General features: G+C 39.4%; 2 protein-coding genes across 4 annotated transcripts in view; both read left to right on the top strand.

Moving 5' to 3' along the window:
- Positions 1 to 2,243, top strand: part of fam189a1 (family with sequence similarity 189 member A1) — a 287,604-nt gene extending 285,361 nt beyond the window's left edge. The window contains exon 12 of the mRNA XM_062068824.1: positions 1,497 to 2,243. Coding sequence (XP_061924808.1) covers positions 1,497 to 1,694 — 198 coding nt within the window. The 3' untranslated portion in view covers positions 1,695 to 2,243. The remainder of the gene's footprint in view (positions 1 to 1,496) is intronic.
- Positions 2,244 to 11,111: 8,868 nt separating this feature from the next.
- Positions 11,112 to 26,606, top strand: part of golm2 (golgi membrane protein 2) — a 35,447-nt gene continuing 19,952 nt past the window's right edge. Inside the window, exons 1-3 of one of the 3 annotated variants that reach the window (XM_062031060.1) lie at positions 11,112 to 12,142; positions 26,239 to 26,293; positions 26,414 to 26,516. In XM_062031060.1, the coding sequence (XP_061887044.1) occupies positions 11,816 to 12,142; positions 26,239 to 26,293; positions 26,414 to 26,516 (485 nt within the window). In that variant the 5' untranslated portion in view covers positions 11,112 to 11,815. The remainder of the gene's footprint in view (positions 12,143 to 26,238; positions 26,294 to 26,413; positions 26,517 to 26,606) is intronic. The other 2 variants (XM_062031052.1, XM_062031069.1) reach the window with 2 other exon arrangements.

Below are 26,606 nucleotides of genomic sequence, written 5' to 3'. Positions count from 1 at the left end.
CTAAAAACTTGTTGAAAAATAAACAAGTGATTCAATTAGAAATAAAGATTTCTACACATAGAAGTAATCATCAACTTAAAGTGCCCTCTTTGGGGATTGTAATAGAGATGCATCTGGATTCATGAACTTAATTCTAAACATTTCTTCACAAAAAAAGAAATCTTTAACATCAATATTTTTGGAACATGTCCACACTGAATATTGTATTGTTGCATTTCTTTTCACAATTCTTTTTGACAGACATTTAAAAAAAATCTCACGTACCCCTTGGCATACCTTCAAGTACCCCCATTTGAGAACCACTGGTTGAGATCAATACAGCCTAGAAAAGGTGGAACATATTATATTTGTGTGCTGCATGTCAACATCATGATGAAATGCTACAGGTTGGACCATATGATGCTAGAAATGTGGAGGGAAATGAGTGTCTCCATGGTATACGCTCAAAAACCTTATTAAAATGAATTTGACACTCAGTTTATCAATTTGCACACGCTATTTAGCACGTGTTGTCTTTATCTTAATCCAGGGGTGTCCAAAGTGCGGCCCGGGGGCCATTTGCGGCCCGCAGCTAATTGTTTACCGGCCCGCCACACATTCTGCAAAAATTGCAAAATTGATAATATTGCAAAAATTTTAAAAAATATTTTTAAAAAAGTGGAAAGAGGTGAAATCTAACAAGAAAAAGTTGCCATGCAGGCTGTTTTTTTTCTTTTGTCTTTGTTTATTTTTCTTTTTTTGCCATTGCTAAAAAAAAAAAAAAAAAGACTAAAAATCTATGTTATAATTAATTATTACTTAAAAAATATCACTTTAAAATATTTTATGTGGAAAAAATATTGCATGTGGTTGTCATAAAAAAACATCAACGTTTTATTTGACAAAAGAGCATAATACAAACAAAATAACAGTTCAAACGTAAAATCGACAGATATATCTGAAGTTGATCTCGTAATTTAATTGTTAAAAGTAAAAAAAAACTACCGGTAATAAAAATGTATCACTTTATGAGTGGGGGACCTTTTGGATCCCAAATATATTTAGTAGGATTTTATTTAACATTTCACTGTGATTACTCAAAAATATTAAAGAATTAAAATCAATGGTGTCCTGCATTATTGATCTTTTAGGGCTCTAATTACTAAATACTGCATATTTCAGTTTTACTATAAAAAACTAAGTTGTCTTTGACAGAAAAGGCATAAAACTTTTTTTTTTTTTTTTTACTTTATATCAACCTGAAGTTGATATAGCGATTTACTGTAAGCGTTAAATAAAAAATAATAATAATTTGACTTATTTTTTACATTTTAATGACTGAGACCCTTTATGGTCCCCGGGAGCCCTAAATGTTAAAAAAAAAAAATCCATATATTTTGTTAAGGTTTGAAAATGAAAAATATCAAAATGGCCCCCGCATGCTTAATTTTTCCGTGTACGGCCCTCAGTGGAAAAAGTTTCTTCAGGCCCTAAGTAATTTATACTTTGGTGCACAGGTGATGACTCAGCGCATTAGCGGCAGTCCCAGGAAACGCGGCCAAGAGGATCTTCACCTTCAAAGCTGCGGTGCTTTGAGTTCATCGCCTTCCATGCGCCGTCCCAAACACCTCCAACAAGCCACCAGCACTTCTCCAAACCCCCTAGACTCTCCCACCTTCGAACAAAGCCTCGAGTGCAGGGAAACTATTCTCTGACCGCCATCGCCACCAGGACCCGGGTCATCGCTTGTGAGGGCATTCCAAAGCAGCTGCAGACTTCCCCTTTTGCTGCGCGCTAATGCATAAGTGGTCGGGCACGGCGAGGGGGAAATGGTCTCAAGTTATATCCCCTTGAGCACCGTGAGACTGTGCAGAGTCATCAGCAGAAATGGTAGCAAACTCAAGACTGTGCCTGCCTGGCTAGAGTGGCTTTGTTCTCATCAGAAAATATAATAGAATGTTTCTCCCTCAGGAGACTTCTTTTTTTTTTATACTGAGTTTCTTCGAAAAGAAACACAGACAGTAAGCTGGGATCTGTCAATCACAGGTGTTGTGTTACTCATGGTACTCTTCTCGTCCCGGTGTCAAACAGGAAGAAATGTAATTGTACTCGACTGTGAAGGGAAAAGAATGGGTTTTAACTCGCCGTCGATTCTGTGGAAGAATTACTGATAGGGTCGTGAATATTTTGTGGCGCCACCGGTTGAAAAACCTTAAAGACGTTTTAACTTACCTCATTGTGTTACATTTCTTATCAGTGTTCAATAAAACATCAGTTTGTATCTTTGGATTGTGTTGTTATTAGGGCCCGAGCAGCAAAAAGCTGCAAAGGAGGCCCTAAAGCAGGGGTCGGCAACCCAAAATGTTGAAAGAGCCATATTGGACCGAAAATACAAAAAACAAATATGTCTGGAGCTGCAAAAAATTAAAAGTCTTATATAAGTCTTATAATGAAGGCAACACATGACGTGTCTATATTAGCTATATTAGCCTACTATCAAAATAACTTTAAAGGCCTACTGAAATGATTTTTTTTTTTATTCAAACGGGAAAAGCAGATCCATTCTATGTGTCATACTTGATCATTTCGTGATATTGCCATATTTTTGCTGAAAGGATTTAGTAGAGAAAATCGACGATAAAGTTTGCAACTTTTGCTCGCTAATAAAAAAAACCTTGCCCCTACCGGAAGTAGCGTGACGTCACAAGCGGTAGTGCTGTTCACAATTCCCCGTTGTTTACAATGGAGCGAGAGATATAAGGAGCGAGAAAGTGACGATTACCCCATTAATTTGAGCGAGGATGAAAGATTTGTGTATGAGGAACATTAGAGTGACGGACTAGAATGCAGTTCAAGAGATATCTTCTTTCACTCTGACCGTATTTTAGGTACAAGCTGGCTCATTGGAATCCACACTCTCTCCTTTTTCTATTGTGGATCACGGATTTGTATTTTAAACCACCTCGGATACTATATCCTCTTGAAAATGAGAGTCGAGAAGGCGAAATGGACATTAACAGTGACTTTTATCTCCACGAGTATACATCGACGAAGCTCTTTAGCATGAGCTAACGTGATAGCATCTGTCTCAAATGCTGATAGAAACAAAATAAATAAATCCCTGACTGGAAGGATAGACAGAAGATCAACAATACTACTATCAGGAGACACCGAACCAAACACTGGACATGTAAATACACGGTTAATGTGTATTCGACGCCTGTCGAAGCCTAGCAATGCTGTTGCTAACGACGCTAACTTAACAACGGGACCTCGTCAGAGCTATGGTAAAAACATTAGCGCTCCAACTACGCCAGCCAGCCCTCCTCTGCTCATCAACACCCATGCTCACCTGCGTTCCAGCGATTGACGATGCGGTCGGCGGCCCGGAGACGTAGGAAGTTAAGGTGAGTTCGCCGCTAGCGCGTCTGCTATTTGACAAAGTCCTCCTTGTTGTGTTGCTACAGCCAGCCGCATACACCGATCCCACCAACAACGTTCTTCTTTGCAGCCTCCATTGTTCATTAAACAAATTGCAAAAGATTCACCAACACAGATGTCCAGAATACTGTGGAATTTTGTCGAAGAAAACAGAGCTCTGTGTATTGTGTCCAAAAGGGTCCAAACACTTCCGTGGACCTCGCGACGTCACGCGCATACGTCATCCTCCAAAGGCGTTTTGAACCGGAAGTTCTCCGGGAAATTTAAAATTGCACTTTATAAGTTAACCCGGCCGTATTGGCATGTGTTGCAATGTTAAGATTTCATCATTGATATAAAAACTATCAGACTGCGTGGTCTGTAGTAGTGGGTTTCAGTAGGCCTTTAAAAGTCTTATATACAGTCGTGGTCAAAAGTTTACATACTTACTTATTGGTCACAAAAAAATTATTCATGAAGTTTGGTTCTTTTATAAATTTATTATGGGTCTACTGAAAATGTGACCAAATCTGCTGGGTCAAAAGTATATATATACGCTTTTGGTAGCCATCCACAAGCTTCTGGCAAGCTTCTGGTTGAATTTTTGACCACTCCTCTTGACAAAATTGGTGCAGTTCAGCTGAATGTGTTGGTTTTCTGACATGGACTTGTTTCTTCAGCATTGTCAACACATTTAAGTCAGGACTTTGGGAAGGCCCTTCTAAAACCCTAATTCTAGCCTGATTTAGCCATTCCTGTACCACTTTTGACGTGTGTTTGAGGTCATTGTCCTGTTAGAACACCCAACTGCGCCCAAGACCCAACCTCCGGGCTGATAATTTTAGGTTGTCCTGAAGAATTTGGAGGTAATCCTCCTTTTTCATTGTCCCATTTAAAGCACCAGTTCCATTGGCAGCAAACAGGCCCAGAGGATAATACTACCACCACCATGCTTGACGGTAGTCAAGGTGTTACTGGGAATAAAGGCCTCACTTTTTCTCATCCAAACATATTGCTGGGTATTGTGGCCAAACAGAAACATTTTTGTTTCATCTGACCACAGAACTTTCCTCCAGAAGGTCTTATCTTTGTTCGTGTGGTGTCAGATGAAACAAAAATTGAGCTGTTTGGCCACAATACCCAGCAATATGTTTGGAGGAGAAAAGGCGAGGCCTTTAATCCCAGGAACACCACTCTACCGCCAAGCATGGTGGTGGTAGTATTATGTTCTGGGCCTGTTTTGCTGCCAATAGAACTGGTGCTTTACAGAGAGTAAATGGGACAATGAAAAAGGAGGATTACCTCCAAATTCTTCAGGACAACCTAAAATCATCAGCCCGGAGGTTGGCTCTTTGGCGCAATTGAATGTTCCAACACGACAATGACCCCAAACACACGTCAAAAGTGGTAAAGGAATGGCTAAATCAGGCTAGAATTAAGGTTTTAGAATTGCCTTCCCAAAGTCCTGACTTAAACGTGTGGACAATGCTGAAGAAACAAGTCCATGTCAGAAAACCAACAAATTTAGCTGAACTGCACCAATTTTGTCAAGAGGAGTGGTCAAAAATTCAACCAGAAGCTTGCCAGAAGCTTGTGGATGGCTACCAAAAGCGCCTTATTGCTGTGAAACTTGTCAAGGGACATGTAACCAAATATTAACATTGCTGTATGTATACTTTTGACCCAGCAGATGTGGTCACATTTTCAGTAGACCCATAATAAATTCATAAAAGAACCAAACTTCATGAATGTTTTTTGTGACCAACAAATATGTGCTCCAATCACTCTATCACAAAAAAATAAGAGTTGTAGAAATTATTGGATACTCAAGACAGCCATGACATTATGTTCTTTACAAGTGTATGGAAACGTTTAGCTATTTTAGCCTACGATCAAAATGACTATGTGTCGCAGGCTGAAGCAAATCTTCGTTGACAGAAATGTTGAAATTTGATATTTATTCTATACATTTTTACAGCATTAGAAACCATTAGTTAATCAGAGTCTACTCAGAAGGTGAGATAACTCCTGGAAAATACTGGCTTCTAATGGCCAAAGGTGTAGATGTGCGTGTCCAAGTTAAAAGAAACGGCAGGCTGTCTTCTTCTAATGGATTTATTACAATTTTTGGCAAGCTAGGTAATGTTTGCTGTGGTCTGGAACAACATGGCACACAAACAACTATCTGAAATGCAGCCAATATTACATACAGATAATGTGTCATGAGACATGCAAAACTAAATTATATACAAAGAAGATAAAAGTAAAGGAAATTAAATGAGCGCAAATATACCTACAAATGAGGCATAATGATGCAGTTTGATTGATTGATTGAAACTTATATTAGTAGATTGTACAGTACAGTACATATTCCGTTCAATTGACCACTAAATGGTAACACCCGAATAAGTTTTTCAACTTGTTTAAGTCGGGGTCCACGTTCATCAATTCATGGTATGTACATACAGCTTGCCTAAATAGCATGTTATTATTGATTAGCTTGCAGTCATGCAGTGACCAAATATGCCTTATTAGCACTCCAACAAGTCAATAACATGAACAAAGCTCACCTTTGTGGATTCACGCACAGCATACAACGTTTGGTGGACAAAATGCGTCACAGTCCACATTATAGTCAGTTCAAGAACTGCCGAAATTAGTAGAACAAAAATATGTTCACTAAATACTCTCATCAGTGAAGCATACACACAAAACATATTAAACAGTGGGCTTTCTAACAATTGGGAAGGATTGTGTCATGTTTGTCCTCAAACAAAAATTATACTAAAAAAACAACAACAAAATGTCCCAACTTTTTCCATTTTGAAACCTTTTCTAAAAATGCTCCAGTGAGCCACTAGGGTGCACACTAGGGTTGCTGACCCCCGCCCTAAAGCAAGGCTATTCAACTGCTGAATAGGGTTTTCATCAAGGGCACAATCGCAGTCATGGCTGACCTTACAGTGAATGTAAGAATATAAAAGTATAATCGCCTCATTGTATTATTTCCTATGCATTTGGTTATTTGATTTTTTTGTACGTACAAATTGATGGATAACTTGCTTTAAAATCGTAAGTCAAGATGACAAGCAGATATTTAAAGGCCTACTGAAATGAAATGTTCTTATTTAAACGGGGATAGCAGGTCCATTCTATGTGTCATACTTGATCATTTCGTGATATTGCCATATTTTTGCTAAAAGGATTTAGTAGAGAACATCGACGATAAAGTTCGCAACTTTTGGTCGCTGATAAAAAAGCCTTGCCTGTACCGGAAGTAGTCACAGGTTGTGGAGCTCCTCACATCTGCACATTGTTTACACCAGCAGCGAGAGCGATTCGGACAGAGAAAGCGACGATTACCCCATTAATTTGAGCGAGGACGAAAGATTTGTGGATGAGGAACGTGAGAGTGAAGGATTAGAGTGCAGTGCAGGACGCCAGGGTGTATCTTTTTTCGCTCTGACCGTAACTTAGGTACAAGGGCTCATTGGATTCCACAATTTCTCCTTTTTCTATTGTGGATCACGGATTTGTATTTTAAACCACCTCGGATACTATATCCTCTTGAAAATGAGAGTCGAGAACGCAAAATGGACATTCAGTGACTTTTATCTCCACGACAATACATCGGTGAAGCACTTAAGCTTCGGAGCTAACGTGATAGCATCGTGCTTAACTGCGGATAGAAACAGAAGAAACATGCTCCTGACTGCCCACACAGCAGAAGACTGCTATACGGATCCGCCTTCAAGTCGCCCAACCCGCGTTACTGTCACATTCGTTTTGGCTCCGCCTAGAGGATACAGCTCCGCCTCTGAAAATTGTACAGTCAGACAGCTGATCCTGAGCGGACTCGTGTCTGATTCGCATACGCGGACGCGACAAACCAAACCGGCGCGCGCCGCCTAGAGTTATAGGCTCTGCCTACGCGCGCTGAGCCGACCAATGTCTGCACCCGCAGACGTGGACGCGCCTACTAGCGTGTACGCGCATGAGCCAAGATCTCTGGACCTTCTTTGCTGGAACACGAACGTAAGTATAGATTTATTGATTTATTGCTACATTCGCAGTAAAGATCAGCCTTTGTGTTTCCATCATCATTTATGTATGATTGTAATGACGTTGTTTGATATTAGGACTAGCAGTAAAACTTTATATTCTGTAAAAAAAGGCTATTTTATTTCCAGCGCCGCCTCCCAGAATGCTTTGCATGGTGACGTGCGTCTGACGTCACGTATCCAGAAAATTCAAAATGGCTGCACGCGGTAGGTGAGGCCCGAAAAGTGGAAAAGAGTGTTATTCGTCAAAAAACCCACACAACGACGGTCATTTTTTCGCCGTGCTATTGTAAAATTGTCTTTTATCTGTGTTTTGTGTTCCGGGGGACCCCGACTCCAGAATGTGAAAGTTTCCCGCGTGAAGCCGGTGAGTAAAAAGTTCAATACAGTTAACTTAGGCCATCTTTTGTTAGATGCTGTGAATGTGTGTAGGTTACATGCTGCGATATTCCACATATTTCCAACTGCTTGAAACGAAAGCGTATTACTTTATTGTCAGTGTTGTTTAGGCCCAGGTCGCTAACGTTACTGCGTTAGTCAACAACGTAACGTTAACGGAGTGGAAACAGCCGTTATTTGCCATTAATATGAGTGTGTATTATTTCTTTCTTTGTTCTTTAGTGGAGCTCGAGATCCTGTTTACTGTGGACTAACTGTGTGTGACGCCATGTTGTTTTTGTTTCCATTACAAAAAAGGTATGTCTATGTGTTTTTTGGCATAGTTAATTGTAGAAAAAAATATAAAATGAGGTGATGTGAGTGGGAAAAATTGCTGCACATATTAAGGATCCTTTTTCTTGATCTATATTTTTGTTATTTGCTGATGTATATATTTTATATGCTGTTTTTTATTTAATTAATTTATTAGAGACTATTTTATGCTTTATTTACCTTTTTTTATTATTATTATTTTATTTACTATTATTATTATTATTTCCACATGTAAGCATAAATAATTGATCATATTAGTACATTGTTTGATTGCTTTGCTTAATGCATTCCATAATTTAATTACACATACTGATATACTGAAGGTCTTAAGTGTTGTACGTGCGTACAAATGTTTTAAATTACTTTTCTCTCTAAGATTATTTTTCTCCTCTTTTTTTGAGAAGAATTGTTGTATATTCTTGGGTAGCAGGTTATAGTTTGCTTTGTTTATAATTTTAGCTGTTTGCAAATTCACTATGTCGTGGAATTTCAGTATCTTTGATTCAATAAATAAAGGATTTGTGTGTTCTCTATATCCAACATTATATATTATTGTAACTGATCTTTTTTGTAACACCGTTAATGAATGAAGTGTACTTTTGTAATTATTTCCCCATATTTCTACACAATAACTCAGATATGTAACACTAGTGAACAGTAGAGAATATGAAGTGATTTTTTGTCTAGAACATGTTTTGCTTTATTCATTATTGACGTGTTTCTTGCTACTTTATGTTGTATATTTTTTACTTGAGATTTCCAGTTCAATTTATCATCAATCATTATACCTAGAAATTTGGTTTCATTTACTCTTTCAATTTCTATTCCGTCTATTTGTATTTGTGTTTGACTTTCTTTTCTACTGTTACCAAATAGCATTATTTTAGTTTTACTGAGATTCAAAGATAGTATGTTTTTGTCAAACCATCTTTTTAATTTGTTAATTTCTTCTGTTATTATTTGTATTATCTTCTGTGTTCTCTCCTGAACAAAACGCTGTTGTATCATCCGCAAATAATACTAACTTTAAATCTTTTGTAACTTTACAAATGTCATTTATCTATACATTGAATAATTTAGGTCCTATATTGATCCCTGAGGTACACCACAGGATATATTTAGCGTTGTAGACGAAACCACCACATTAATATTAAAGATATGGTTAACATTCTTAGTGCTAAAGATATTCCCCTCTCCTTGTATCCCTTCTCCCAGCTCCACCGTCTCGCCGAGTGCCAGCAAGAGTCATGAGTACTTGTCAACTCGACTCCTCAACTGGAGATAACTTTCTAGGTAAAGACTGATCTCCAAAATAATATCTCAGCATCCAGTAACCATGGTTAACAGATCACAACCATTTAATACCAATGTATCTCCCTTTGCACCTCACCATGGGGAAGGATGTATTCATATGCCTTCACCAGCACATGCATTAAACATGCAGAGAGTTACACAAGGTAGGGACTGATCTCTGTATACACTACACCCATAATTTCAAACCCTACTTTACGATTGAGCTGAAGTTCTGACTATTATGACCTGTACTTTTACCCTTCTTATAGTTCTTACCACCTTGGGGCACCATTCAGGTAAAATCTCAGCTCATCTTACTTGCTTATTTGTATACACTAACACCTGTGCATACTTTTGTCCACGTTGTTCCTTTGATGATGAATAAATACCCCTTTTCTTTCTTTCTACATTAAGGGTGCCTTTTCATCTGATTAAATTTATAATGAACAGGGACATTGCGGTTGTCCCAAGTGGATGGTATGATGATAGGATGGTTTTCTGGCCCAGCTATAAAAACACAGACAGAATTGAAAGGGCCGCTTTAAAGGAGGAGCAGCATGAGCCAAACTGGCCAAGATTTGACCAGAGCTGGACGAAGTGGCTGGGGAGAGGAAAGTCTGGGCTTCCCTGCTTAGGCTGCAGCCCCCGCGACCCAACCTCGGATAAGCGGAAGAAGATGGATGGATGGATGGATGGATGGATGGGCTCTTAATGAGTTATTTGGCATGGCCTTATTATAACCCTAACCCTCTAACCCTGGCCCTAACCCTCTAACCCAGTGGTTCTCAACCTTTTTTCAGTGATGAACATTTTTTTAATTCAAGTACCCCCTAATCAGAGCACAGCATTTTTGGTTGAAAAAAAAGAGATAAAAAAAGTAAAATACTGCACTATGTCATCAGTTTCTGATTTATTAAATTGTATAACAGTGCAAAATATTGCTCATTTGTTGTGGTCTTTCTTGAACTATTTGTTAAAAAGATATAAAAATAACTAAAAACTTGTTGAAAAATAAACAAGTGATTCAATTATAAATAAAGCTTTCTACACATAGAAGTAATCATCAACTTAAAAGTGCCCTCTTTGGGGATTGTAATAAAGATCCACCTGGATTCATGAACTTAATTCTAAACATTTCTTCACAAAAAAATAAATCTTTAACATCAATATTTATGGAACATGTCCACAAAAAATCTAGCTGTCAACTCTGAATATTGCATTGTTGCATTTCTTTTCACAGTTCTTTTTGACAGACATTTAAAAAGAATCTCACGTACCCCTTGGCATACCTTCAAGTACCCCCAGGGGTACGCGTTGAGAACCACTGCTCTAACCCTAACCCTAACCAAATAACTCTAAATTAAGTCTTTTACTTAGAATATGTTCCCCTAGTGTCCAAAAAACTCTAAATTAAGTCGTTGTTACTTAGAATATGTTCCCCATAATAAAGTGTTACCAAAAACATAACTTTGTCTTGAATTTAAAGTAAAAAACATTTTATTTTTCACTAAAGAATGGTTCGGTGAATGCGCATATGAAACTGGTGAGGTTCGGTACTTCCAACAAGGTTAAGAACCACTGGACTAAATACTGATATCACTCTTGGTATCGACACGGTCGATAATTGAGTCAACCCGCCTCGCCCCCCCCTGCTAGAAACCAGACCCTAGAGAAGAGGGCAGTGTGAAACAAAGCACGTTTTTCGGAGGTTCGCCTGACGTTCATGTTATTTTTTTATTAGCCCAGGTTGAAAAAAATTCCCTTTTCGCATGAAGAGGCGGCGTCATAGCCGCCGACTGCAGTCTCGTATTGTCGCAAGCTATTGATGGGGGTGTGGGGTTCTCTCGTCGAATGTTAAACGTCAGCGAACGTTAACTTTGCCATTTTTCTAAAGACGTTAAAAATGGCGACGCTGAACCTTTATACCAAATGCGTGGCGGACACGCGTTTGAGTGCGGAAAGGAAGTCGCCATGAGCTAATGCTAGCCAGCTAGCTGGAGTTAGCTCGGTGTTGTGCGCGTACCCGCTTGCCGCGCCGCTAACTTCCACGTCTCGTGCACGCTGCCAGCTGGTCGAGGGCCACGTCCGACTTGGGCCCGGCGTTCATTGGGCGGACCGCGGGGCACATGCCCAGTATGCGGAAGGAAGTCGAAAACTGGGTGTGAAGACCGAGAGAGAGATGCGAGACGACTTCGCGACAATTGATCATCACATTTATGACGTTTTGATGCGCGGTTGTCGCATACACACGACATGCACACGCATGCGTCTGACGCCGTGGAAATCCTCTCACTGAGCCACAAGGTGACCAAGCCGTAGTGACACTTTTTCCGACGAGTCCTGTTTCGGAAATGATCGGCTTCGGCGCGAACCGACGCGGAGGCCGCCTCCCGTCCTTCGTCCTCGTATTCCTCATGGCGATCGTCGCCATCCTGGCGTTCAACTACTGGACCGTGTCCAGCAAGCACGGCCGCTCGCTGGACGAGCTGCTGGAAGTGCAGTCGCGGGTGAAGCGCACGGACGCGGCGAGGAGCCGGCTGGAGAAGCGCAACTCGGAGCTGATGGTGCAGGTGGACGCGCACAGGAAGCAGCTGGAGCAGAAGGATGGAGAGTACGTCGCCCTGAAGGGCAGGCTGCAGGCCCGAGACGCGCTCTTCAAAAAGTGCACCGACGAAAAGGTACTCTTTGAACAACACTTCTTTGATGCGTTAATCACAATTTAGCACTTTTGTGTATTGACATGTGTTGAAAGTTACTCTGGACTTCCTCTCTATGTCACTGCTGAGCTTTTATTCGATTTGACCAAATCAGTTAGAGTAACAATCTCCATGTAACGGTATTAATGAAATCAACTGTAAAGTATACACGGACGTGAAGCTCCTCCTCTCGATTAGTGGCAAACACGCCAGCAGGCGTTCGCGCCAATGCATTACGTTTCGCCACGGAACAGACCAAGGGTCAAAAAGGAGTAGTCAGGACTAGGGTCAAAAAGCAGTAGTCAGGACGAGGGTCGAAAAGGAGTAGTCAGGACGAGGGTCGAAAAGGGGTAGTCAGGACGAGGGTCGAAAAGGAGTAGTCAGGACGAGGGTCGAAAAGGAGTAGTCAGGACGAGGGTCGAAAAGGAGTAGTCAGGACGAGGGTCGAAAAGGAGTAGTCAGGACGAGGGTCGAAAAGGAGTAGTCAGGACGAGGGTCGAAAAGGAGTAGTCAGGACGAGGGTCGAAAAGGAGTAGCCAGGACGAGGGTCGAAAAGGAGTAGCCAGGACGAGGGTCGAAAAGGAGTAGGCAGGACGAGGGTCGAAAAGGAGTAGGCAGGACGAGGGTCGAAAAGGAGTAGTCAGGACGAGGGTCGAAAAGGAGTAGTCAGGACGAGGGTCGAAAAGGAGTAGTCAGGACGAGGGTCGAAAAGGAGTAGTCAGGACGAGGGTTGAAAAGGAGTAGTCAGGACGAGGGTCGAAAAGGAATAGTCAGGACGAGGGTCAAAAGGGAGTAGTCAGGACGAGGGTCAAAAGGGAGTAGTCAGGACGAGGGTCAAAAGGGAGTAGTCAGGACGAGGGTCAAAAGGGAGTAGTCAGGACGAGGGTCAAAAAGGAGTAGTCAGGACGAGGGTCGAAAGGGAGTAGTCAGGACGAGGGTCGAAAGGGAGTAGTCAGGACGAGGGTCGAAAGGGAGTAGTCAGGACGAGGGTCGAAAGGGAGTAGTCAGGACGAGGGTCAAAAGGGAGTAGTCAGGACGAGGGTCGAAAGGGGTAGTCAGGACGAGGGTCGAAAGGGAGTAGTCAGGACGAGGGTCGAAAGGGAGTAGTCAGGACAAGGGTCGAAAAGGAGTTGTCAGGACGAGGGTCGAAAAGGAGTAGTCAGGACGAGGGTCGAAAAAGGGTGGTCAGGACGAGGGTCAAAAAGGAGTAGTCAGGACGAGGGTCAAAAAGGGGTAGTCAGGACGAGGGTCAAAAAGGGGTAGTCAGGACGAGGGTCAAAAAGGAGTAGTCAGGACGAGGGTCAAAAAGGAGTAGTCAGGACGAGGGTCAAAAAGGAGTAGTCAGGACGAGGGTCAACAAGTAGTAGTCAGGACGAGGGTCAAAAAGGAGTAGTCAGGACAAGCAAATAAGCTACTTTTAATTTTGTTAAATGTTAAAAGTTTTAAATGTTTACATTGTTACAGAATATTTTGTCATGCTGTTGTCAATGTTGACTGAGTGGCCATACTTCTTTTTTTTTGTACATAAAAGCCATGCCTTTTGAAAAAACTGGCCTACATTTATTTTTTCATCTTCATTTTAAATAAAAAAATAATCGGTAAAAGGAAAAATAATCTATAGATTAATCGAAAAAATTATCTATAGATTAACCGATTAATCAAAAAATAATCTATAGATTAATTGATAGAAAAATAATCGTTAGCTGCAGCCTTACTGCTGAGATGCTCATATATTCCCATTTAGATGAAGAATGTCTCATAATCCTTGTGAAGCAACAGGGTGGGGGGGCAGATGGGACCAAGCCTTTTTTCGTGTCGTTCTCGCCAGTTCCGGCTCCTAAATGGCTGTCAAAGTGTACCAACTTGTCAGATTACATCCTCAGACATCTACATTCCAGGTGAGAGACATGATTTATGATCAACAATAAACTTCCAAGAAGCAGGGAAGCGAGGAAGCAGCAGACCACTGGATGATGTAAACATAGGGACTCACGGTAGTGATCGCGTCGCTGCTACAAATAGTTAACCTGTGTTAGCGCTTATAATAACAATTAGGGCTGCACAATTAACCTGCGTTAGCGTTTATAATAACAATTAGGGCTGCACAATTATGCAAATTTTAATTGTGATCGCGATCTTGGCAGCTACGATTAAATGAGGGTGATCGTCGCATTATTAACATTTAAAAAATACAGGCTACCCTGCATTTTAAACCAAGCACGTTCACAACCAACAGTCAACCAACCACTAGGGAGTGACCGATAGACTGTGGACTCATGTGAGAGCGAGTAAGAGTGAGTGACAACAGAGGTTGAAGATAGATCAGCCAGTAGCTCCCAAAAATATTAGGAAAAATTAACACATTACATCGGTGCCCTCCCCTCCTGCAGAGGTACCCACAGTGTACCAAGAGGTAGGCATTTTAACCTAGAACACGACCACACGCCTCGCTGTCCTCCAGGCACTCCTGCTTGTTTACTGAAACCCAGAAATTCTCCCGCGCGGATGAACCAACAAAGGCCACAACGAGTTGCACGGCAAAGCTACGTTGGTGTGCACATCCAAACAAATTAGCCAGTTGCGAAGACACGGTAAGCATTAACAACACTTCCCTTCTTTTCTGTACCGCCATCGTATGCCAGCACTGTAAAAGTGGTTGCTAACTGAGCGTGTGGCCCGCCACCGGGGAAAAACCCCACTGAACAGCCACAAAAGCGGGGGTGCCCAAAATACAGACGACCGTAACATCAACTGTGCACCGAGGTACCCCATATCCATCCACCTCTCAAAGACTCGCCAAAATAACGGATGTAATAATGTTTTATTTGGCTAAAGACATATGTCCTATATATACTGTGAGCAGTACAATGCATGTATTCCTTTGCATAATCTTATTTTTTCACTAGTTTACATTTTATGATCACACTCACACCAGTAAATAATCGTAATTAATAATCGTGATTTCAGTATTGATGAAAATAATCGTGATTATTATTTTGGCCATAATCGTGCAGCCCTAATAACAATATCACTAATACTTGGTTAATATTCAAGTCACAAAATGTAAATAAAGTATTGATTGCGCTTTTTGAATGGGTATGTATTGGATATTATGGGCGAAATAGAGGACCTCCTATTGGCTCCTCCTGTAAGTTGACTTTTATCTACGTTTATTTAGAGAGAGTTAGAGTTTGAGTTTATTTCGAACATGCAAGCATACAACATGATACATCACAATTTCCAGTTTCTCTTTTCAACATGTTCGAAAAGGAGTAGGAAGAAGCAGAGCTTATTTAATCCTACCCCTTTTCTTTACATAACAGTTGCTGAAACTTTTTTATTCACTTCCTGTTCTCAATTTATTCACAATAAACTCCATAGGTAATCACAATAAAAATAAATAAATAAATAATAGTAAGAATTTAATAATAATAATTGGTGAAGAAAGTCATATTTCATATGATGAGATAAGTAAGATTACTTTAAGAATGAATGAATGGATGGATGAAATAAATTCAGAATGTTTATCATGGTTCTTCTTCTTTGTACTTTGTAAACAAGAGTTTCTTGAAGTGGATCATATTAGTACATTGTTTGATTGCTTTGCTTAATCCATTCCATAATTTAATTCCACATATTGATATACTGAAGGTCTTAAGTGTTGTACGTGCGTACAAATGTTTTAAATTACATTTTTCTCTAAGAGTATATTTCTCCTCTTTTGTTGAGAAGAATTATTGTATATTCTTGGGTAGCAGGTTATAGTTTGCTTTGGGCATAATTTTAGCTGTTTGCAAATTCTGTTTGCAAATTCACTATGTCGTTGAATTTCAGTATCTTTGATTCAATAAATAAAGGATTTGTATGTTCTCTATATCCAACATTATGTATTATTCTAACTGATCTTTTTTGTAACACCGTTAATGAATGAAGTGTACTTTTGTAATTATTTCCCCATATTTCTACACAGTAGCTCAGATATGGTAACACTAGTGAGCAGTAGAGAATATGAAGTGATTTTTTTGTCTAGAACATGTTTTGCTTTATTCATTATTGACGTGTTTCTTGCTACTTTATGTTATATATATTTATTTCCAGTTCAATTTATCATCAATCATTATACCTAGAAATTTGGTTTCATTTACTCTTTCAATTTCTATTCCTTCTATTTGTATTTGTGTTTGACTTTCTCTTCTACTGTTACCAAATAGCATTATTTTAGTTTTACTAAGATTCAACGATAGTCTGTTTTTGTCAAACCATCTTTTTAATTTGTTAATTTCTTCTGTTATTATTTGTAATTTTTCCTGTTTGTTCTCTCCTGAACAAAACGCTGTTGTATCATCCGCAAATAATACTAACTTTAAATCTTTTGTAACTTTACAAATGTCATTTATATAACGATTGAATAATTTAGGTCCTAATATTGATCCCTGAGGTACACCACAGGATATATTTAGCGTTGTAGACATGTGTTCGCCTAGCTTCATGTATTGTTTCCTGTTCGTTAGATAACTTCTTATCCAGTTTAATACTAACCCTCTGAGGCCATATCGTTCTAGTTTTTTGATTAAAATATTGTGATTAATTATGTCAAATGCTTTAGTTAGATCCATAAAAACTGCTGCTGCACATTTTTTACTGTCTATTGCATTGGTAATTTCTTCTGTAATTTCAATTAAAGCCATTGAAGTTGAGACATTAGCTCTGTATCCATATTGGTTCTCTTCGAGTATTCTATTTTTATTTATGAAACTCTCTAATCTGTTATGTGGGACGGCGTGGCGAAGTTGGTAGAGTGGCTGTGCCAGCAATCAGAGTGTTGCTGGTTACTGGGGTTCAATCCCCACCTTCTACCTTTCTAGTCACGTCCGTTGTGTCCTTGGGCAAGACACTTCACCCTTTGCCTCTGATGGCTGCTGGTTAGCGCCTTGCATGGCAGCTCCCGCCATCAGTGTGTGAATGTGTGTGTGAATGGGTAAATGTGGAAATACTGTCAAAGCGCTTTGAGTACCTTGAAGGTAGAAAAGCGCTATACAAGTATAACCCATTTATCATTTATTTATTTGTTTTTAAACAGTTTTTCAATGATTTTAGAAAATTGTGGAAGTAAAGAAACAGGTCTATAATTTGTAAATTGATGTTTATCTCCAGTCTTATAAATTGGTGCAACTTTAGCTATTTTCATTTTGTTTGGGAATGTACCTGTTTGAAATGATAGATTACTAATATACATTAATGGTCCTGAGATCTCTCCTGTAACCTTTTTTATCGTTTCCATATCAATTCCATTACAATCAGTTGAAGTCTTAGATTTACATTTTTTCACGATTGTAACTTTCCTCCTGTGTCACATTACTGAGGAACATGGAGTTGGGATTTCGCTCTATGGTATCATTATAGTCCTCAATTGGAACTGGGTCTGGAATCCTTTCTTCCAATTTTGGTCCAATATTTACAAAATAATTATTGAAGCTTTCAACTACTTCCTTTATGTTGTCATTTTTTTTATTTCCGTCTAAAAAGTATTGAGGGTAGTCCCTCTTTGTGCCATTTTTAATAATGCTATTGAGGATGCCCCATGTTGCTCTCATATTATTTTTGTTCCTGTCCAATAATTCACTGTAATATTCTTTTCTACATGATCATAGTATGTCTGTTAACTTGTTTTTATACTTTTTGTACTTAATTTCTGCCTCTATAGTTCTTTGTGCTATAAATTTTCTATATAGTGTATTCTTCTTCTTACAAGCATTTTTTAGTCCTTTTGTCATCCATGGTTGATTATTCGTTCTCTGTTTATTACTGAGTTGTATCCATGGACAATGTTTGTCATAAAGTATTATGAACTTGTTTAAGAAATGTTCATATGCTTCATCAACCTCTTTTTCTTTGAACACATTGTCCCAATCTTGCTTTTGTAGCTCAATTTTGAAAGCAGTCATCCTCTTCTCTGTGCACAGTCTTCGAAATGTCCTTTTGTCTTCCATGTTCTTCTTGTAGTGTCCATCATATATTGTAAAAACTGGCAGATGGTCACTAACGTCGGTTATAAGTAGACCACTTGTAGTGTTATTGTCAAACTCATTGGTAAAAATATTATCAATAAGCGTGGCACAGTGTGCTGTGATTCTGCTTGGCTTTGTGATTTTTGGATATAAACTGATGCTGTACATTGTATATAGACTTTTGCTTGTTAGGGTTCAATAAGTCAATATTAAAGTCCCCACATAAGAACATTATTCTTTGACCATTATCCATGTAAGTAGCCTTGATCCATTCTTCAAATGTTTCTATACTTGACTTAGGTGATCTATATATACAACTGATGAAAATGTTTTTGCTTTTTTCCTGACATATTTCAATGGTTATACATTCTAAGATATTATCTATAGCAAATTACATGTTTTTTACCACTTTGTAGTTCAGGTTCTTCATAGCTCCGCCATTTTAGTGCTTTTAGATCTTACAGCTGCCTTTGACACAGTCGACCACACAATTCTTTTAGACCGCCTGAGAGACTGTGTGGGTGTCAGGGGGACTGCATTAGAGTGGTTCAGATCCTACCTGTCAGAGAGGTCCTTCTCTGTCAGGCTGGGGGACGCCACCTCTTCTTCTGCTCCGCTTTACTGTGGTGTCCCCCAGGGATCCATTCTAGGCCCCATCCTGTTTTCCTTGTACATTCTCCCTCTTGGAGAGATTTTTAAGAAACATGGAGTGTCTTATCACTTTTATGCAGATGACTGCCAAATGTATATGCCAATTTCAAAAGGCCACGGCCCCCTGACACCCCTTCTCAACTGTCTATGTGATGTCAAGGCTTGGTTAGCCCAGAATTTTTTAATAATGAATGAGGGAAAAACGGAAATTTCAGTTTTTGGTCCGGCCCTCACTGACTTGGGACCATTGCAAAATCATGTGCGTCCCAAAGTCACCAGCCTTGGCGTCACTATAGACAGCGATTTTAAATTTGACAAACAAGTCAATGGCGTTTTAAAATCGTGTTTTTATCATCTTCGTCTTTTAGCAAAGGTAAAACCATTTTTATCTTTTAACCTTTTTGAACAAGTGGTGCATGCTTTTATTTCAAGTCGCCTGGACTACTGCAATGCACTTTATGCTGGCATTAGCCAAAAAGCTCTCTCCCGGTTGCAGGTAGTCCAGAACGCGGCAGCACGACTTTTAACAGGGGCCAGGAAACGTGAGCATATAACCCCAATTCTTCGGAGTTTGCACTGGCTCCCTGTTCATTTTAGAATTGATTTTAAATCCTTGCTGTTTGTTTTTAAAGCTTTACATGGACTGGCACCTCAGTATATCTCGGACCTCATCCAAATTTACACTCCTGCGCGCGCTCTGAGGTCCGAGAGCCAGCTCCAGCTCGTGGTGCCCAGGACGAGACTTAAAACCAGAGGAGACAGGGCCTTCTCTGTGGTCGGCCCTAAACTCTGGAACACTCTGCCCCTCCATGTTCAAACTGCTCCCACAGTGGAGTGTTTTAAGTCTCGTCTTAAGACCCACTTTTATTCTTTGGCTTTTAACACTACGTGAGTTGTGTGGTCTTCTGTCCTCTGTTGTCCTGTGTGGTTAGGGTTAGGGTTATACATTTTGATGTCTATTTTACTGTTTTAATTGGTTTTACTCTTTAAAATCGTTTTTAATCATATTTATTTTTTATATTGTCTCTGTATTGGTTTTCTATTCATTTATTCTTTGTTTTTTTTCAGTCATTAGTGTAGCATAATATTGTTTTTAATATTGTTTTTAACATGGCTGTGCAGCACTTTGGAAACATTCTTGTTGTGTAAATGTACTATATATATAAAGTGGATTGGATTGGATTCATCACGTACACAGCTACTCCTCCATTTTTGTTGGTTCTGTTGATGTAGTTTAGTTCATATCCCTCCAGATCAAAATCTATTCCTTTTTTTATCATCAATCCATGTTTCTGTGACAGCAATCACTTTGAATGGTTCGTTGATGTGTTCCAAAAAGTTCTTAATGTTGTTGTAGTTTGCATACAAGCTTTTGCTATTAAAATGAATAATTGACAATTTGTTATCACATGTAATGTTGCTATTATATTGATCATCTGTATAATAAAAACAATTATTACTGATGTGGGAGAAAAAAAATTGTATCTGGATCTATATCATTTTCCAAATCCTGGTTTTTGTAATTTTTGTTGCAGAAATTTTTTAGTTCCATATTTTCTTGTTCAACAATCTTTGATGTTGTTTCAATAATCTCAATAAGTGTAGGTGGATGCAATCCTGAATGTAGGTCCTCTTGTTTAGTCGTCCCTTGGAACATAGTAGTGTCGATGCTGAATTTGGGTGTTTGTTTTCTGTCGGAGTCCATTATCATCGTTGTTTTGGTAGCTGTGTAAACTTTAAAAATTGTCCAGGTCCTTGATGTCATGGACAACAATTACTCTTGCTTCTGGACCTCCATTCAGCTTGATGTAGATTTTACAGTTGATGCTCCAAGTTCCCTGGATTTTTCCCTGCTTTCTCAAGTCGCGTGCTTTCTTGGCAATTCCAGTATTGCGTTTTGTGAGATGCTCATTCATGTACACATTTGTTCCCTTCAGCTTCTTTCCCTGTCTCAGCAATGCCATTTTAGATTTTCTGTTTACGAGTTTCACGAGCACGACTGGAGTGGTGTTGTTGTTTCTTCCGTTCAGTGGGATGCATGTTTCGATGGTATTAATGTCAATTTCAATTTCCTTTGATTGCAGAAAGTTGACCACTTGCTGTTCTGCTGAGATCATATCCATTTCATCTGGTTCACCTTCATTATTCACAGCTTTCGCATAGGATCTTGGTTTAATTCGGTGCCCAGTCACAATGATATCATTCATTCGTTTGTCCTGATCCATTTCATCTATGATATTCCTCAATATGTTGTTGTCTTCTTGAAGGGTCTTCATTCGTTTGCCCATTTCAGTGGCTTCATTATTTCTTCTGTTGTTCTGAGATTGCAGATTTTCTATATTTTCCTGCAGACTTTTCACATCTTGTTTGTGTTCTGTTGTTACTTTTCTCAGATATTCTTTCAATTCTTTAATTTCTTCTTTCATTTCTTTCATTTCTTTCTTTTCTTCTTTCATTTCTTTTTTCATTTCTTTCATTTCTTCTTTCATTTCTTTCATTTCTTTTTTCATTTCTTTCATTTCTTTTTTCATTTCTTTCATTTCTTCTTTCATTTCTTCAAGTTTTTGTAGTATCACTTGATTCCCATCATGTCCTGTGTCCAACCTCAAATCTTGTTCCCAGTTGTGTTCTGTAACAGCTGACCCCGAAGGTTTCGGGATTTCAATCTTTCCTTTACCTTTTTGCATCGCGGCAGTCACTGACGTCACTGCCTCTTGCTTGTGTCTTAACGGCAGTTGCTTCTTTAGCGACTTGCGGCACTTTAACTTGTTTTTTCCAACAATTTCGTATCTTGCGCCGTTCAGAGATCAATTTGAGGTGTCAGCCTGTCAACTTATATCACTGCGACGTCGGGATCACTTTAAAACAGCTGTAAACTCGCCGTAGCTTTTGGTTGCTAGGCAACCGCTTTGAACTGCGGCAAGGCGCCTTTGGCTTGAGGCTAACGGCTCTCCCAACTCGCCTTCTTTCAGCGTATCAGTGCCTCTCAACTGACCAAAATCAGATTGAAGATGCCAGGGTACTCTCCTGTGGCTGTGATCGCAAATCAGTGGTCAAAATCTTCAGATTTAACAAAAAACTCCGGTAGCAAGAGCGGAGCCTTTCTCTTTTGCGTCCTTTCTCATTGACAGGAAGTGACGTTAATATTTAGACTGCATTAAAAAAAATCCATCCGTCGTCATGTCTTTCATAATAATTGTGAACAAAAAAAGTGCAGTTCCGCTTTAAAATAACTTAAAGTTAACTTAAATATGCTTAAAATATATAATTTTACATACTACATATAGCCTGCCATAATCCAGAATTAGGTTACATTAGAATAGAAAGCTTTATTGACATTGTAATAAATGCTTCATATCCTATGGTTGCCACTCTTAAAGCGTTTGCAGCGCGTCCGTGTTTAAAGCGTCACATTTATCCTTTTAAAGCAAAAATAACTCCATGTTGTGCTTCAATCAATCAATTCATGCACTGCACCCTCTTTATTAACCAGTAGAATTGTCTTTTTTTGCCATTCTTCCTCAATCTCCACTCTGTTTCTGCTTGTATGCACTTTGTGTGTGCATTTTGAGACTCTCACATGCGCCTCGGCTCTGTTCGTCACCGCCGCACGGCAGCATGCTGTTGTGAAAAAAAGTACCAGTATTTTTAAAAGGCAGTATAGTATAATTTTTTATTTATTAGTACCACTTTACTTTATAACGACTGGTAAATGGTAAATGGGTTATACCTGTATAGCGCTTTTCTACCTTCAAGGTACTCAAAGCGCTTTGACATTATTTCCACATTAACCCATTCACACACACATTCACACACTGATGGCGAGAGCTGCCATGCAGTGCCCTAACCACGACCCATCAGGAGCAAGGGTGAAGTGTCTTGCTCAAGGACACCACGGACGTGACGAGGTTGGTAGTAGGTGGAGATCAAACCAGGAACCCTGTTGCTGGCACGGCCACTCTCCCAACTGCGCCACGTCGTCCCCTACTGGTTTAGCGTACAACCCTAGTCTGATTATAATTGTGATCAAAAGTTGAATCATTCAATGTTATTGAACATTTTAAATATCAGTTTCTCCTTGGTATTGGATTAATACCCAAATTTGTAATATCTCCAAAAATAATATGTGAAGTAGGCAACAGATGATTAAGTGCTTATTACCTTTTGACCGAATTGTAGATAGAACCATGTTACAACAGAAAGTAACCACCTATTAACAGTAAATTAACAAGTAGAATAATAGTAGTTTTAACATAATAATACAACTGAAAATGACACATTATATTACTCAAATGTCAGCAGATAAATAAGGAGTCTGTTTTGAAATGGTTCTATAATCATTTATATTCCAAATAATATATTTTGATATATATTGGCATCGGAAGAAGCTGCAATATACTGTATATCGCAATATAAATATAAGGCCATATTGCCCATCCATACAATCACCATGGTTAAAAAAAACTGCTATGCTGTATATATTTTAATCCGTGTGACTGTGTGTGAGTTAGGGTTTTGTTTATGAATTCAAACTGGTTCACCCAGTTTTTGTTCTAGAAATAGTTTGATATAATTGGTGTAATTATTCCACTGTAGAACTGAGCTCCTTGTTTAGATGGTTTATGTTAATCCTGTGATCTCACTTGACTCCTGTACACTTCCGTGTGTGTGTGTGTGTGTGTGTGTGTGTGTGTGTGTGTGTGTGTGTGTGTGTGTGTGTGTGTGTGTGTGTGTGTGTGTGTGTGTGTGTGTGTGTGTGTGTGTGTGTGTGTGTGTGTGTGTGTGTGTGCGTGCGTGCGTGCGTGCGTGCGTGCGTGCGTGCGTGCGTGCGTGCGTGCGTGCGTGCGTGCGTGCGTGCGTGCGTGCGTGCGTGCGTGCGTGCGTGCGTGCGTGCGTGCGTGCGTGCGTGCGTGCGTGCGTGCGTGCGTGCGTGCGTGCGTGCGTGCGTGCGTGCGTGCGTGCGTGCGTGCGTGCGTGCGTGCGTGCGTGCGTGCGTGCGTGCGTGCGTGCGTGCGTGCGTGCGTGCGTGCGTGCGTGCGTGCGTGCGTGCGTGCGTGCGTGCGTGCGTGCGTGCGTGCGTGCGTGCGTGCGTGCGTGCGTGCGTGCGTGCGTGCGTGCGTGCGTGCGTGCGTGCGTGGAGATAGGTTATCAGGGCGTTGTTTTCAACTCTGTAAAGCACTTTGCTTTGCATTCTTTAATGTATGAAAAGCGCTTTAAAGTTGAGAAAAATAATGTTTCAGAAATCATAAATAGCCCGAAGTTGACATGGCATTCCTTCCCATGTTCAGTGTATGTAGTAAGCTGCCCGGAACTGCAGGTAAATTAAAACATTTTCAGGCCAGCATATACTTAATTAATTCTTCCATTGTTTACCTGCTTAAACACTGCGTACAGACGGATGGACAAACAAAGATAACTTCCTTGTGGAGGTACTAAAGATAAGTGTGTTTGGGAAAGGCTGGGTACCTTTCGCTGAGTCATGAGCTCAGTTGTTTCACGTCCATATGCTGTACACACACTAAACTAATTTGATTCAATATTTGATACAATTTTCAAACCTGTGTAATAGGGATGGGCAAATCTATTATCATCTCTTACATATATCACATTATGTTATTTGGCATAAAATAATACTTATAATATATATAAAATAATATACCACATGGACAACATTGATTGATCCATCTTTAATCCTACCTACTGTTGTAGTTGCTTAACTACATGTAAATAATTTAATACAAGTAATCCAGAAACTTGTCTATTTAAAATTGCAGTCCCGCAGTGGTTTCTGCATCCAATAAGATATATGTTTTATTTGAATATTATCTATGTATTAGTATAACTATCATTAAACTATCATCGACACTCTTTTTTTTTTTTTAGTGTTCTACTTTTTTAAAGTAAATCAGGAAAGTGCATGTGTCCACAGATTCAAAATGGTTGGTAATGATTTTGGCCGCTTATTTGTTTCAGACATGCTTGTAATAAGTAACAATAAGGATCAATTAGAGTAGACGGCGTGGCACGGTTGGGGGAGTGGCCGTGCCAGCAACCTGAGGGTTCCTGGTTCAATCCCCAGCTTCTACCAACCTAGTCATGTCCGTGGTGTCCTTGAGCAAGACACTTCACCCTTGCTCCTGATGGGTCGTGGTTAGCGCCTTGCATGGCAGCTCCCACCATCAGTGTGTGAATGGGTGAATGTGGTAATAGTTCCTTGAAGGTAGAAAAGCGCTATACTTGTAAACTTTGTATACTTGTATAAGTATATATATAAGTTATACTTATACAAGTATAACCCATTTATATCATCTTAGGGTTACATTTGTTCAATTTTCTTGGAGGTAGTAGGAAGAAGTAGAGTTTGATCTTACCCCTTATCCATGTGTTGCTCTTATAATTGTATAATTGTTGACACCTACAATATTGCATTAGCTTCCATTTCGTAACAATAATTAGTTCACGTGGGGAACAAATTAGCGGCTTATAGTCCAGAAAATACAGTAGCTTGTGCCACAAAAGAACATGACATCAGATATGCAAAGTTAAAGGGGATGTTTGCAACATTTACACAGATGCCTAGAGGGCGCGAACTTTTCAATGTATTTTATACACAGTATATCCCGCCCTCTTACGGCTTCTTGGACGTATGCATATTAGCTTTAGGTGTTTGGCTGTCAATATCAATTGAACCCGTTCTCAAACAATGGCAATAAAAACTATTCTGATTCTGATTCTGATAGCTAGCGTTATCTGTCATTGAATGTATGTTTTATCATAACAACAACATGACTGCAAATTGTTCGTTGCTTCTGTTGGACTGCTTTTGTCTGTGTGAATGCGCGTACAAGTTGACAAGACCATGAGAGTGACAGCCGTAAACACCAATTATTTTATTCGGGCCGGTAAAAAAATGTATCACATGAAATTTGCAATTGTCCATCCAACCATTTGCAATTGTAAAAAATATAAACAATTGTCAAGCAACTGTGTTCTGTTAAACTAATGGTAACATAAGTAAGCTAGCCAGAGGTGTTTTTGTTATATATTTTGCTTTGAAAAATGTTACAGTGAGGAAGTTGCAAACAGCACCTTCTAATCTACATGAATGAAGACACTTTTTTTACTGATCTCCAATATTTTAAAGCTAATATATGGGGAATTAGTTTCTTAATAATGACGTCAGATTCGCAAAGTTAATCTATATTCATGCAGACGCTTCTTTCACTGATCTCCCAACATTTTAAATCTGAAATATAAGGAATAATTTTTTTAAATAAATGATTACATAGTTATTATAGTCACGGAAATGTGGTCAAAAGCCCATATACAAACTAGCTCGTATAAGAAAGTTTGTTCCTTAACTAACCAATACTCTCTGGATCTTTTAGAATTCTTGAACTTTGTTCTGTGTGTGTTTAGACTAAGGTGCAGGATGACGTCACAGCCCAAATGACAGAAATCCAAAGGCTTAAAGGTAAGATATGCCTGACCAGCAGGTTGCACAATTAAACTAACCCAAAACAATACCCAAACTCACTGCTTATGATCACAATTTTTTTTTTCTAATGGTGCTTGTTTGTGTGTGGGCCAATAGAGCAGCTGACTGACTTGAAGCAGGAGTTTATGAAACAAGAAGAGCAGCTAAAAGAGGTGAAAAGGAATAGAACCACCTTGGAGAGAAAGCTGGAATATGAAAGGTATGTTCAGTGACAATTTATGAACCGTCTTGCAACTTTCTGTGCTTTTACATTAAACACATTTCAGAAAATCATGTCCATGTGGTCCTG

Source organism: Entelurus aequoreus, linkage group LG02 (genome assembly GCF_033978785.1).
Source record: "Entelurus aequoreus isolate RoL-2023_Sb linkage group LG02, RoL_Eaeq_v1.1, whole genome shotgun sequence".
Lineage (NCBI taxonomy): Eukaryota > Metazoa > Chordata > Actinopteri > Syngnathiformes > Syngnathidae > Entelurus > Entelurus aequoreus.
The sequence above is the reverse complement of the archived record's forward strand: the minus strand, read 5'-3'. Positions and strand labels throughout refer to the sequence as shown.